Here is a 15,363-nt window from a genome sequence, read left to right on the forward strand (position 1 = left end):
TACGTGGACAAATGATTGGTGTAACTAAATTCCAGGAATTTTTAGTTTACTGAAAAAAAAATCTGGAGAATAAACAAGTATACCTGTGGGTAGTTCATAGAAACAGATGTTTGTGCGTTCCCAGGTTCCAAAGAGCACCATTACAGCAGACAGTAACTTGTTACCGATGATAGAAAGTAACAAGGATTTAACTGGATATGCAAATGAAAAGTGGTGTAAAGTCATAGTGAAGTCCCACTGTCTTACAGACTTTTTGTTGTTGTTTTTCCTCCATTCAATTCTCTAAGGTTGATGGTCTGATACTCGTTGCTGAAACGGAATCTGACAGTGTGAGACAGAAAATAACTACTCATATAATTGGTTCAGTGCTTGTTCAGTGCTGCTGCAATACACAGATGAAGGAAAGTTATTTTTCAGTGGCTATCAAAGTCTTCTGTTTCTTGGATAAAAAAATAAAAAATCTCAGAGCTTGTGATGCTGCAGAGGTAAGATGTAAACAGTTTGGCGGGGGCGTTTTCTTTGTAATGGAGAAATCTTGTTTTACTGGAGAACAAGAAGTTCAGAAACCTTGAGGACTGAGAATCTCGCCTTCATTTCTTTTCAGAGCAAAACCACATACTTGGCAGCAGTACTAGAAGCTGCCATTAAGATTAGCATTTTACCACTGTAGTGAGTCTGCATTAAAAAATTAAGAATTCCAGAGCTTTAGGCTAGCATCCCACCAACTGATGCAATGTTTCAGTGCTGTGGCCTTGGCACAAAGTTTGGAGCCTTTCTGCCAGCTACCCTGTGGCATCATGTGTCATTGTCTGGCTTAGGAGTATCAGCGTTTTTAGTCATTGAGTAAAGGTTTCACTGGCTTGTTCAGTAGGGGAAAGAAGAAATGCAGCTGAGTATGAAAAAGAACTTATGCTAAGAGCAGTTCCAGAGCAGGGCTAGGAAAATGGTCAGAGAGCTGGAACACCTCTCCTATGAAGAAAGGCTGAATTGGGGTTGTTCAGCCTGGAGAAGAGAAGGCTTCAGGGAGACTTTAGTGCAGTTTTCCAGTACTTACAGGGGGCCTATAAGAAAGATGGAGAGAGACTTTTTACTGGGGGCTATAGTGATAGGGCAAGGGCCAATGGTTTTAAACTAAAAGAGGGTAAATTTAGCTTGGATAGAAGGAAGAAATTCTATCCTATGAGGGTGGTGAGGCACTGGAACAGGTTGCCCAGAGAAGTTGTGGATGCTCCATCCCTTGAAGTGTTCGTGGTCAGATTCAGCAAGGTTTTGAGCAACCTGATCTAGTGAAAGGTGTCCCTGCCCATGGCAGGGGGGTTGGACTAGATGAGCTTTGAAGATCCTTTCCAATCCAAACCATCCTGTGATCCTATGATTCTATGAATTGCAACCTCAGGCAAATCCTTGCAACAATATTGAAAGTGTTGTTCCTGAATTGGATGGGTTTTGGTTTATTGTGCAGCTCCATAAACAGTTGTATTGAGACTTGTTGAGTGGGATAACATGGAGGCAGAAGGAGAAGCCATCACAGGGGCAGGAACAATGTTCAGAAAGAGTATTTCTGCATCTTTCCACTACCTTTTTTTGCTCTATTTTTATGCATATTTCCCATTGGGATTTTCTTGATTTATTTTGTTGTTGAAACAGTTTGTTCTTTTTTTCACGCATAAGAAACCCACATGAGCAGCGCTGTGTTTCTGTGTGTGCATTCCCTCACACACACATATAGCAATACATGGTAATTAGTTACTCTGACCTCAGATTATTCCATTAAAGAGTTTTTATATGTACAAATATCTGAAAGATAATGGATTGTGTTGCTGGAACAGAGCTTCATGAAGGGATTAAACTGAATATCCACAAAATGCTGTGAGTAACTTCTAATCCCTTTGAAGAGATAGTTTAGAGAGAATGGTATTTTACTCTTTTGTTACCTTACTTAAGTACACTGTTAGTTACGGTACTAAGAGTTGGCATAGGTTTTAAAACTGCAGATGCAAGTGTAAAATCAGAAATGTAATTCACTTCATAAGGATACCTCTTTTGAGGCTGGAAATTAAATATTACTGAATTGTAGTGCTAATTTTCTGTCTTCTGTTGCATGAAATTGTGACAGTATACATTAAAATGAATTTTCATTCACAGGAGACTCCCCTCAATTGGTCTGTTGAAACAATAGAGGATACTTTGGTGCCTAAGGACTTGTTAACTGCATGTATAGATAAGCTCAACAGTGATCAGACTGCTCATGCAGAGGAGTCAGCTATGTTCCTGTTCTTATTGAAAAACTTCATTAATGGCCTAAAACCTCCTCTGTCCTTTTCCAAAGGTAGGTGTTAAGGTTTTGACTGTCTTGATATCAATGAAGTGAAGACAAAAGGTTAATTCTTTTATCTTCAGAAGTTGTTGGAAATAAGCAAGCCTTGTTTCCCTAACCTTCTTCTTTTGTCGTTGTTGAGGTCTGTAAAGATTACTTACTTGTGAACGTGAAATCGGCCACATGTATTGTCTTCTTTTAGCTAGAGATGTCTGTTTTCTCTTGGTTTCCAGAGGTGTTCATATACATCCACTGTGTCTTATTTATAACCTCTATTTTTTAGAGGAAACGTGGTGGAATCCCGAATCTCTGAATCAAGATAGCCAAGACTACCTGCACCTCCTTTTGGGACTATTTGACCTACTTGTCTGTGGAGCAAGTGAGGGAAGCAATGCTGTTCAGTACAGAGCATTGATGAATCTCTTACTCAAGGTATTATTTTTGTATTTGTTGCTCTGAATTATTAGTCATCCACTATTACACAGTTACATAATTTTAAGGAAACCTGAGAAAAATGGAGAACTGATCATGCTGCACTGCTTGTGGCATGCTAGTACTGTGAGCAGATGAAAGTCTAAGCTTCAGCTGGTTAGTTAACCCTAATTAAATGTCATAGAAAACTAAAGTAAAAAAAACAATAAATGGACCAGTTGAGGCAAAGGTAAAAACACTGATTTGCAGGATAAGAGCTTGGAAGTTTGAGCTAAAAGTTTTGGTCTTATCTGGGAGCAAAGCAAATAGTTGCTCTGCAAAATATTTTAGTTTTTAAATACAAAAATTGAAAGGAAGACTTTTAGAAGACATTGCATGTTTCCTTATAACATCATCTCATGTTCTTTCACCCACATCAAGAGATACATTGTTGCGAAGAGAAGAGGGGATTTTGGCAGTCTGGATTTTAGATGACGGAGTAGTGACTTTACATTCTCAGGAGAAGAGAAGCAAGTAATTGATACAAAGCTGCTGCTACTGGAATTTGATGCTGTTTCATCAAGAACACAGCACGTGACAAACACAAACAGGGGAAGAAAAGAATATCAACGATTTCATAACAAAACTTGTTTCTGGTGTTAATACTTGTGTATAACTTTGTCTAATTATAAGTCACTCCAAGATCTAGTGAAATTGTACTGATGCTGAGCTGTTAACGAGATGGATTCAGTGCTTGGCTAGTTAAAGTTTGTCAGCAGGGGAGGAAGGATGTTATTGTGGTGGGATTTGTGACTGAGCAAGCTGGGTCATACTGCACAGAAGAAGAGAAGAAGGTTGGAGGAGGGACTACAGAGAGTTTGTGGAATGGGGTTAGTAATGTTCTAGGACCTAGTGAAGGCAACAGCTGCAGTAATAATTTGCTTCTTTCACTTGTGGAGTACTGCTGGTCTCCAATTTTGAGGGTGTTTAATTTGAAAGGGACAAGACAGTTATTTTTGCTAGCTCCAGAACAGTTAATATAACTAGACCTAGATCTTGGTGGAAAAGAGACTAGGCAAGAGTATGTGAGAAGCTGTATCAGTTGTTCTGGCAAGCTGTGTTCAGTCTGCGGGATGTTGAGTGGGCACTCCTGTTTGATGAATGAAGAGCTCCTAGGATTCCGGAGAGCATCTTGCAGACAGAAAGCATGCTAGCTATTGCCAGACCATGTAGTAAGCAAGAACTTTAAATTGATTACTTCTGGGGGTGGGAGAAGGCACTCTGACCTGTGTCTGCGATGGTCAGTGATACATTTATGATTCAGAGTTTGTTAATTTTGGTCCATGCTCTATTGTAAAGCCTATACAGCCAATCCAGGACAAATTCTAAGAATAAAGTTTAGCGTGAATATTCATCACAGAAAGCTGTGCTGTACAAGGAAATTCAATGCCTAGCTCTTCTGAGATGCTAGTTTATAGACTTCTGAAAATTACTTTGTATGATTGATGAAAAAGTCAGGGATTACTTAGAACATTTTTAATGTTAAGATTACTGCTGCACAAAACAGGAAATAGCAGTTCGTTACTTTTCATGTAACAGTTTTCTTGCACAGTTCACATACTATGCAAATGTTCATACAGATGTGTTTTCAGTCTGTTATGATTTAAAAAAAAAATCCCTTTTATTTACATACCTGTAGGTGACAAGTTATCTATTAAACTAAATAAGCCAGCTGTTAAACAACATGTGGACTTGTATACACATGCAAGTACTGTTTACTCAAAAGCATCTACTCAGTAACTTTTTTGTCCCAAAAGACACTGTTTCTGACTCTTTAGTTCTCTTTCTGTGTACTCCTTTGATTTGGGTGGTTTATCAGATGTTGTGAGTAGTAGTTTGCCAAATAAATGACAGTTATTAAATAAGTGATTTTTTTCTTTCTTTTTTTTTGTTAAATTTAAGGTACATCTAAAAGATACAGAGGTTCTCTTCAAATTCCTTTCAATTTTATGGACTTACAGTTATAACCTTTCAAATCATCTGAACTATGAAGTCAATGCAATGCTACAGACTCAAGCTCTATATATTGGCTATGCACTGCTTGAATCACAGACATGCCAAAAAAAGAAACAGCTGCTATCACCATCATCTCCGGGTAAAGTAAAACAGTATCTGTCCTACATCTTAAGACTTAAATCACAGTATTTTTTAATTTTGTGCAATTTTACTATACTTTATACCATGAAGGGTATCTATAGTTATTTATGATCAGCTGCACTAGGCTGAGACAGCTGTCTTTCTTGCTGATTCACTGCTGCAGTTACTAGCCCAAGCTTGAAAGTAGGTGAAACCACTTTTTTAAAATCTTAGAAGTCTTAAAGAAACACGCTCCTATGCTGAAGAAGTCAATCAGTTACAGCACCTTACTTTCTGTGCAGTGTAAGGATATGGCAGTCAGTAGCGATACAGGAACTCTCTGTGCTTAAACACAAATATAAGGACTGTGGTGAAGTTCAGAGCCATGGATCTATGAGATTCATGTTGGTTTTGTGTCATCTAGAGGTTTATAGTGAAAATAGATGACTTTTTAATTCCAAAGGAAAGTTGATGCCTCTTCAGGGACGGATATGCTAAAATTCTAACTACTCGCTTTATTCTGTTGTCTTTTCCTCCTTCCTTCCCTCACTCTTTTTGCAGTGGTGATATCTTTGCTAATTAACTTGGGTAGTCCTGTGAGTGAAGTTCGAAGGGCTGCTCTCAACTGCCTCCATTCCTTGAGAGGGATAAAGGAGTCCCTGTTTCATCCTGTTCTTCAGCATTTGGAGCAAAAGACAGAGGAGATCATATCTGACCCTACATACATGACACAGGTATTTTTGTTATTAAGGTGTACATTAATACATGTTTTGTCTGCTGCTGTGGGCTCCCATCTTTTCTAAAAGAAATCAAGTTAACTGGGAAAGTTCATTGTCTTTGTATACTATAGGAGACTTATTTTTTTTTAAAGGACTATAAAAACATTCGAGTGATTTATTACATACAGAGAATTGAGAATATCAGTCAAATAAGAGGTATTAACTTGTGGTTTAATTACAGATGAAGAATTCTGTTTGCACGTTTATTGCATTATTAGGAAAGCATTGAATAAACATTGGTTTAAAGCATTTTTATTGCAGGGAGAGAACCTAATTTCTGCTTTGTTAATGAACTAGATTATGGAAACTCTATTTGAGGAGCTTGAGACACAACCAAAACAGAAATCCCAGAAGAAAAAATTGTTGGAGGCTTTGGAAGGCATACTTGATTGCGTACAGAACCCTATTTTCCCATCATATATTGCAAGAAACTTAATGAAAATTCTTCATGAAGTCCATGGTGAGGTAAGTGCCACTTTTCTAGTTGTTTCATGGGTTCTGCACTTGATTGAAATGCTGAAATCAAATTTAATTTAGTAATAATACTGTTAAATAACTTCATAATGTATTAGACTATTAGGCATTAAGTTGACACCTCTAATAATATGCAGTAGTGCTGCAAAGTGTGACTTAATGAAACACAAAATATTTGCATGCTCCATCCAGGAATGTAAGGGCTGCAGAATTTTGCACTGGAGTTCTTAAGGAAACTCCCTTGATGTTACTGAAAAGGCTGCTTCAGAAGAAGATTCTTCCAGAAGAAATTTATTACCTTGGTTAGGTATCAGTAAATATAGAGTTTTCTGTACAGAATTGTAACGTATTAGGTAGTACTATCAATTTTATTTGTAGGTATTAAACTCCTCTTATCTAGTATATTCAGAATTGTCTAAGTGCTGGAAAATACATGAGTTCAATGTTCAAAAAATGAATGAAATTATGAATGTTAATAATGTTCAGTTGTATGTGTCTTGAAAGGATTGTGAACTGCATAGAGGATGAGCGTTCTTGCCCCACATTTAGGTTTTGTAGAAGACAGCAGTCATAAATTGGTGAAAAAAATTGTCTTGTTTCTGTACTTTAAAAATATGAAATACTACTCTGCCAAGGAGAATAGCAAGGCAGCAGATGAGCATGTACTCGTGCCAATCTCACAATAAGTCTTGTATTTTTCCTCTTGAATAGTCGTTGCATAAAATACTGGATGCAGTATGTTACCAGAGAGGGGATGTTGCAGTGAAATGAAGTTGTGCTATTGGAATTTTGTTAAAATGAGAATAGATAAAAACTCCTGTTATGAATTTCCTCTGTTTGCAGATGATTCTTTCTCACCTCTTGCCTGTACTAGACCGGTTGCTAGAGAAGGTCTTTAAGAAACCTGAGGCAATGTTGAAAGATGAAGTTGTTCTCCTGCATCTCATCCTTGGAAAGTTTAATGAATATTCAGCAACACTCTTGTGCAAGAATCAGCAGAGTCTAGATTTATTTATCAAAAGTCTGCATGCTGCCAAGAAAATCTATGAAGAAATTCCACCATTTCAGATCACCGCACTTGGGCAGGTATGGCTTTATGAAAGATCTTTATTTTTATGCTTAAAGCAAATAGCGGTGTTTAAGATTGGATTTAAAAGGACTCTCTGTGTTAAGGAGCCCATAGCTTTTCACCTGTCTTTCTTTTAGTACAAGTTTTCAAGGTCTCCATAGTGTCTTTGAAACATCTAAACAGGCTGCAAAACTTTATTAAACTTACCAGAAGCAGAAATCGCTGCTTGCCTTATTTTTGCATTTTGACAAGTACAGAATAGAAATATTGTTGTATATGCATGCAGTTGAATACCTGTATCATTACCTGCAGATACTACTGTTCCACTGTCCTTAGTTTTTGTCAGTCAGGCAGGAGCTTTACTTCATGTTTTTCTTCTGAGGGAAAATTGTCAAGAAAATAGAGCAGGTGAGAAATAGTCTCATCTGAAGGAAGCTACAAATTCAGGCCTTCTATTAGCCAGGTATTAGCATATACTTACCAAAGGCTAGCAACAGCAAGTTTGTTCCCCCCCACCAGGCAAACTGTGTGAAAAATTTTGGGAATTGGTATGTCTGATGGATATTTCGGAAGTATGTGCTTTGCATCTAAGGATTCCTGGATATCTACAAATACATAGTTAATATGCAAATTTTTACAATATATGTTCATACTCACGTGTGTGTGTGATTGGGTGTGTCATACATAACCTGACATACCTAAGTTCCATAGCTTGTGATTTTGTTAACCTTTTACAGTAAACCTCTCTGCATCCTTTCTTTTTTCCCTTTTGTAGATTACTAAACCATTCTTTGCAGCTGTGTCAGATGGAATGGTGCAACAGAAGCTATTAAAAGTATTGTTTGACTTACTGTTAAACTGTAAGAACCCACTTTGTGCCCAGACAATTAGCAGTGTGTTTAAAGGGGTAAGTAACAAACTCCAAAACACAGAAATATGTTCAAACCTGTTGCGGTGGTTCTATGTTGCTACATTCAGTAACACTCATCATTTGTACCATTCGTAGCATGAAAGGAATCGGAAACTATTTGTCATGTAATATAATTGTGCTAATGGCATAAAAAGTTTGTTAAATGACTGCTTTTAGAAGGTATTTCTTTAAAAGCCATGCATCAGTTGTTTACTATACTATGTGAATGAATTCAGCAGAAGTCACTTCTTTCTGCTGTGCTGATTTTCATTTTCTGGGATATGACTTGAATATGTGGATTATGTACTCGTATGTGCATGAAAGGGATGCGTTTTAAAAGAAAGGAGGGGGCATAGATGTGCAATACGACACTTTTTTTATTGGTACTTGCATTATTGTTCTTTGTTTCAGATTTCAGTGTGTGCTGAGCAGATTGTCAGAGAACTGGAGCCTCCTGAGAAGACCAAAAGTCTGGCCACTGTTCAGCAAACTAGAAGGCAGAAAATGCAGCAACAGAGGTAAAATAACTAGAAACCCAAAAACATTATCTGTACAGTTGGAAAATGCTTCTTGTTTTGCTACATTGCATAGTTTGTATTGAAAGCATAAGCATTTATTTCTTTTTTTCCCCTGCACAGTAAAATAACTCTGAGCTACTTTGGCAAGAGAAAGCCGGCTCATATTGCTGTTTGAGAACTGATGGAACTATAGTAAAAATTTTAAAAAAACAACAACAACAACAAAAACCAGTAGCTTTAACGTTGACATTTGCTTTTATAGAATCTGCCTTGACACAGTTGAACAAGATTCATTTTTGTAGGTATTAAACTTGGTTAGTAATAAAGATGTATGGACGAATTACATACACGTGGCTGAAGCCTACAGATGCTCATCAAAATGTTCCTGTTAGTTGACTGATAAACAGTATTTTCTTTCAGTTAAAATGTTGAAATATTAATTAATTTTTAGATCTCTTCATCTTGTTTCTTCTCTCCACTCTCCTAAGGAAGGAGCTGTTTTGTCAACTACTTATTCTCTTTAAGCATCGGCTGTCAGCCATTGTTGAAACAGGTTATTGAGTTGGTTTTCTTGGTTTGACCTAGAATAGCTGTTCTTATTTTCCTTCACTTGATCATTTTTAACAATCATCACCCATGAGATCGATCCATCAGTAAACTGTGTCTGTCAGAGTTTATAAACACACATGGTTGCACAGCCCCCCCATCACCTGCATAGTCAGTGGTTAGACAACAAGTAGTTCTGATGATGCAAGTTTCCTGGATGGCAAGGAGATCAGCATTTGGACAGTTATTTGGTAATAGATCTTATTATTTTTCCACAGAAGTCTGCTTCATTGTGTAGAATTTTTGTTTACACCAAAGGCATGCTATACTTGCTTGTTTTTTCAGGTTTGGTCTGGATTTTCTGTTGGTTGCTTAAAATGTGTTGCTGCTTCAATCAAAAGCCCACACGTTGCCATCTCTCCCAGGAGAAGCAGTAAAAGATCCTACTATGTGAAAGAAAATTTTTCTTTTTTTATTTATGTGTGTGTTTGTTCCCTGAAACACTGTACTATTTTCTTTGCAAATGCATATCCTGTTTATTTGTCTTATCTTTTTAGAAAGCCTCAAGATGCAGAATTGGCACCAGAAACAAGCCAATTCAGCTGGCAGAGGGTTATGCTTATTCTGGAATTACTGCAGCATAAGAAGAAACTTAGACGACCACAGGCATTGGTACCTGCGCTTTTTAACCTGCTGAGCCGGTAATCGTGCCTCCATAACACATGAGTCCTTGAGCGTTCTCTTCAGCAGCAGACACTGTAAAGCGTTAAAATAGGGGCTACTTTCTCTCTGCTTTGTTGCCACGTTTTGTAGCTTAGCTTGCCTTTTTTACTTGAACTTCTTTTAGGCAAATCAGATGAGGGGAACAGGAAGTTGTTATGACTTTTTGGCCCTTTAAACAATGTGATGGGCTTTTTAAGATTATTACCTGATGTGTAGCTTATGTGAAGACTTTGTTTCTCAGGTGGAGGGCTTGAGATTGCTAAGAAGGATGACGCCTATGCTAAAACTGGCACAATTGACAGGACTTGTGTCTTCTGGAGAGCTATTATGATAATACTCTAAGCTTTAAAATTCCTCCCAAAACACTGTGGAACAGCCTTCATCCAGTGCAACCTAAGAAAACTATCGCTTTTCCTGCCAGACCTGTCTGCAGGCACTTAGGAAAGTTTACATATTAATTGGGTATTTTTCCTTTTTTCCTTATGACTTGCCTTTACATAGACTGGCAATCATATTTCATGTAATCATCTTATACTTTTGACAGTGCTTTGATAAATGTTTCTTATTAGACCAGGTGATGTGATGTATTTGAAAAGAAAAAAGAAGAGACAATTTTTGGCAAGCACTTTTTAGAAGCCTCAATTTAGAACTTCTGTAGAATGAAGATTGCAGTTTTTTATTTGTATCTTAAAATGCAGTTTGGTCACTTGTTTTTCTGTCTCCTTTTTCATTCTCTATTTTTTTTCCTGAATGTATAGGTGTCTGGAACCTATGGCATCAGAAGAAGAAAATATGGAATATACAAAGCAGCTAATCCTCAGCTGCCTGCTAAGCATCTGTCAGAAATTGTCTTCAGATGGCAGCAAGATCCCAGCAGGTAAAAATTGCCAGACTCATTTCTTGGTACTTCTCTCACCAGTACAGCATTAAAACACTGGTCTTTAACTTTTTTCTTCTCTCAGTCTACGCTGTATTGTTGAGGAGAGATAGGTTCCTCTCTAGGGCATAAAAGTTTGCCTTCTTAATCATTTTTTGGCGATCCCTTAGGTATGGTTTGCAAATTGAAACCAGTGCTTGAGTGTACTGTTTATTCCTACGTGGTTGACCATTAAAGTGTTAAGCAGTGAATATTTTTTACTTGCAGATATCCTTGACAAAGAAAAATTCAACGTGGAAGTGATAGTTCAGTGCATCAGGATTTCTAAAATGCCCCAGACACACCACCATGCACTGCTTCTCCTTGGTGCTGTTGCTGGCATGTTTCCCGTAAGTAGTATCTGAAATGTATGTGTCGGCTCTTCTCTTCAGGTCCCAAATATTGTGAAGAGTGAAGAATGTACAGAGCTTTCTGTGAGGAGAAACTTTCTGAAAGGAGCAAGAGGCAAAATTTATAGGTTCCCTGCTCTTTTAGGGCTTTCTATTCCATTTTCCTTGAAAACAAACCTCTGTCTTGATGCTTTGGTCACTAGTCATTTATGACTTGCAATGAAGTGTATTAGAAACCAAAGAAGCTTTCTGACAACAGCCGTGCCTCACCTTCTCATGCATTGTTTCTTCTTTCCCCTGCTTTTTTATATACATGAGAGAAAACATCTAGCCCGATAGCACATGTATTCTTACGAGTTCCTATCTTGTACAACACTGAGAAATGTAGTTGTAGTTGATGATAAAACGAGATTGGTCTGATTTTAATCGACCAAGAAAAAGACCTTTTCTGCTATGGATTGAAATTTGACTGTACGCACACTCTTCTAAGATCATTTTGCTTTGAAACTATAAAAGCTGCAAAATGTATCCAGATGTATCAAACTCAGTACTTTCTCCTCATGTTTGGAAAGATAGCATTTTTCCCAAAAGGCAGAAGTGGAATGTTTTTTGACAAATCTGTGGAGGATTTGGCTTTTTTAATGTTGGGGTTGTTTTTCTTTGTCGCCATCTTACTACCATCACCTGCTATAGGACTCAGCTTTTATTCTACATTAATATTGGTTCTTACAAGAGTTTCAAGGTCAGAATACAATGAAATATTTTGTATGAGTCTTATCTCTCTTTTTAAATCTAGAACACTCCATCAGTTCACTAAAACTGAATAAAAAATGTGCCCATAACTTCTTGCTCTAAGTTCTGGCAAAATCTAGGAAACTAACTCTTGAGCTAGGTGACACCTCTAATCCAGCCCTCTTAATTACTGTGATTACAGTCTAGCCCCCAAAAAAGACCAAAATTAAAATGACCATGGATGGTTTCCATTGTACGATTGTAGATATTGCAGATGTTTTACAGATATAAGAAGGGTGGGTGGGAAAGTTACAAAAATCACTGGAATCTGTGCCACGCTCAAATTTGTGTTTCTGCAAATCTCCCCATGGCTGATTTTACTTGTCATATTACTATGGCACTGAGTTGAAGAATACAAGGTACTTCATCAGACTAAACTCTCAATTTCCACTCTTTAATTACTTGCTTAGAGGTATATCTTGGTTTCTAAATAATACTTAGAACTCTAACAATAACATAGTAAGTAGCTCTACAGGACACTATACATTTAAAATTAGCTTAATGGAGATTTTGGAAGATACTAATGATTCTCATTTTCTTTTATAGGAATCTAGTGGCATTTGTGGGAAGGAGAAATGCCTTAAGGTGTAATATGCAGAGCAGCACATTTCAAAAAATAAACTAATCTAATCTGTCTTCTTTTCCAGGATAAGGTTCTCCATAACATTATGCCCATTTTTACATTCATGGGAGCAAATGTCTTGCGTCTGGATGATACTTACACGTTCCAAGTAATTAATAAGACAGTGCAGATGGTTATTCCTGCTCTTATACAGGTAAGTTTGTCTACTTAATGGAAAGGAACAAGTGAACAATAAGATTATTAATAAAGTAGAGTAAATGGTGTAGAATATCAGTGGTAGAACAAGTTGTAGCCTATTCTAGGATTATTTTTAGATAGATATTATATTATATATAACTATACTAACAGACTACTCCTCATCTGACCAACTAGCATCACACTACTGCTTCTTTTTAATCTTATGAGCTCTTGCACTTTATAAATGGTTTAGCCAAAACTGTATGACAACTAGACCTAAGGAGGACCTGAAGCATACTTTAAGTTCAGGTTTTTCATCATAAAAATAGTAGGCAAGTTCAGTAGAACCACCACTGGAAATACGAAGGAGGTTATTAGTCCTATAATAGTATGTCATGGTCATATCAATAGTAGACATGGTCTGAAGGAAGTGGAAAGGTAAAATAAATATTTGACAAATGCTTTTATTCTTCCAGCTGGTGTTTGTGTGGGTTTTCTTGTTTTTGTCTGGACATCTTAGATAAATGGTTATAAATCAAAATAAAAATACATCATTGTTTTTCAAAGGGGACATTTTTTCTTCAGTCAGATTTCACTTGCACCTAATAAATCTTAAATTCTAGAGTCATTCATAGATTTAAACATGAAAAATGCCATACAGATTTCCTATATAAAAATGAACTGGGGAAAAAAAAATTCTTCTTCTAACAGTGGGCTGGGGATTTTCCAGTGTATTTTTTAATGATATGTATACACATTTTGTATCCTTTTGCAGATCTCTGTTAGAGAAACCAGGTTGTTGTCTCTCTCTCCCCCTTTTTTTTTTTTTTTTTTTTTTTTTTTTTATTTATTTAAAACCTTTCATAGCAGCTATCATAAGTTTCTGTGACAAATTATTTCTGGCACACACAGTCATTACATGTGAGGAGAGCCTAATGTTACTTACCTGAGATCATGTAGCCTACTTTTATTATTTTTACCAAGCCCTTGAATCCAAGACCCTAACTATCAGGCTTACAGGCCAAGTTTTCAGAAGGATGTGGCATTGCTTTCCCTTGAAAATGTCCTCCTTGTTTCAGCTGATGCCAAGTAACTTTTTTCTTTTCTTTTTTTCTTTTTTTTTCTTTTTTCCTTCTTTTTTCTTTTTCTTTTTTCCTTTTTTCTTTCTTTTTTCATTTTTTTCTTCTTTTCTTTTTTCTTTTTTTTTATTTAATTTTATTTGAAGTATCTTCCTTAAACACTGAAAAGGAACTGTGTGATTGAAAACTGTTTATTTTGGAGCACTTATATTTTCCTTAAGATGATGTTTTGGTAATGCTGTTATCAGGCACTTAGTGCTTTCTCTCATTTTCTGAATTTACAAGAAAGAACTTACACCCATCTGTGATAATCTGTTTGAACTGCTGCACCTGTTTGTACACAGGCTGAAGACAGTGATTTGTCAGAGTCCTCGGGAAGTGTGGAAGAGGTGGTGATAAAGATCATCCGTGTGTTTGTGGATGCCTTGCCCCATGTGCCGGAGCACCGCCGCCTGCCCATCCTGGCCCAGCTGATCACTACGGTGGGAGGAGACAAGTTCCTCTGGGTTCTCCTGGTGCTGCTGTTTGAGCAGTACGTGACCAAAACTGTGACTGCGACGTCAAGCACAGACAAGGTTAGAAGACTAGTCAACTTCATGGTCGTGCCTTTACGAAGGTGCAAGATAAGCCCCTAGGTTATGCTAAAAAAAGTAGCGAGCTCTGAGCTTGTGCTGCAGCAGAACCTGATGGTGATGTCAACTACGCTTGGCATTGCAGATACAATACTGGTTTGTCCTAGAGCCTGAACAATAAATGAGATCATATTGTACAGCAATCCTTGACCTGAAGAGCTGATAATCTAATTGTGAAGTGCTTCAATATTTTTAAAGTTGGTTTGTTGGTTTTTTTCCTTTAACTGTTTGTGAAACATGACATGGTTTAGTGGGCATGATGGTGTTGGGTTGATGGTTGGACTCAATGATTTTAAAGATCTTTTCCAACGTAAACGATTCTGTGATTCTATTATACTGGTCTTCCTGTACAGACCAAGATAAAAACCCTATTATGTTTTTGTGTAGACAGGCCCTTGGGTTAGGTGAAAGCATGGTTTATGGGGAAAACTAGAAGAATTATTAAAGGAACATTGGTGAGAAGATACAGTCTTTGCTGTAGCAATTTAATCTCTTTCTACAACCTTTGGAACTAGGTTCTCTCCAAGATCTTGCTGCTATTACCTTTGGTGTTAATCCTGGCAGTATCCAGCTCACCACAGCATTTTCACAAAAAACTGAGGAGTTTTGAGTCTTTTTATCGTTACTAGTAATTTTTTTTTAATTCTTGATATTTTTTTTTTTTTTTATTTCTAAACCATAAACAGGATGCTGTTCTGGAAGCAGACACTGAATTTTGGATTTCCATCTGTTGTGAATTTAATGTACATTCTCAGTTCCAGAGCATGATGAAAATAATCCAGTACTTGACAGAGCTGCCAGAGAACAAAGAAGGTAACCACAAAACAGAGCCAGCAAGTGCATGTAAACCTTCCTATTACAAGGGACAAGGGATAATGGTTTTAAATTAAAAGAAGGTAGATTTAGACAAGATATAAGGAAAACTTTTTTTATGATGAGGGTGGTGAAACT

General features: G+C 37.1%; 1 protein-coding gene across 4 annotated transcripts in view; it reads left to right on the forward strand.

Annotated features, from left to right (window-relative positions):
• HEATR1 (HEAT repeat containing 1) overlaps positions 1-15,363 on the forward strand; it is a 39,514-nt gene that overhangs the window by 13,836 nt on the left and 10,315 nt on the right. For all 4 annotated transcript variants that reach the window (XM_075043212.1, XM_075043213.1, XM_075043215.1 and 1 more), the window contains exons 17-31: positions 288-485; positions 2,146-2,329; positions 2,601-2,749; positions 4,691-4,883; positions 5,426-5,598; positions 5,941-6,108; positions 6,961-7,203; positions 7,962-8,093; positions 8,508-8,614; positions 9,718-9,861; positions 10,642-10,760; positions 11,028-11,149; positions 12,589-12,717; positions 14,125-14,355; positions 15,099-15,225. In XM_075043212.1, the coding sequence (XP_074899313.1) occupies positions 288-485; positions 2,146-2,329; positions 2,601-2,749; positions 4,691-4,883; positions 5,426-5,598; positions 5,941-6,108; positions 6,961-7,203; positions 7,962-8,093; positions 8,508-8,614; positions 9,718-9,861; positions 10,642-10,760; positions 11,028-11,149; positions 12,589-12,717; positions 14,125-14,355; positions 15,099-15,225 (2,419 nt within the window). The remainder of the gene's footprint in view (positions 1-287; positions 486-2,145; positions 2,330-2,600; positions 2,750-4,690; positions 4,884-5,425; positions 5,599-5,940; positions 6,109-6,960; positions 7,204-7,961; positions 8,094-8,507; positions 8,615-9,717; positions 9,862-10,641; positions 10,761-11,027; positions 11,150-12,588; positions 12,718-14,124; positions 14,356-15,098; positions 15,226-15,363) is intronic.

Source organism: Buteo buteo, chromosome 12 (assembly GCF_964188355.1).
Source record: "Buteo buteo chromosome 12, bButBut1.hap1.1, whole genome shotgun sequence".
NCBI classification, from domain to species: domain Eukaryota; kingdom Metazoa; phylum Chordata; class Aves; order Accipitriformes; family Accipitridae; genus Buteo; species Buteo buteo.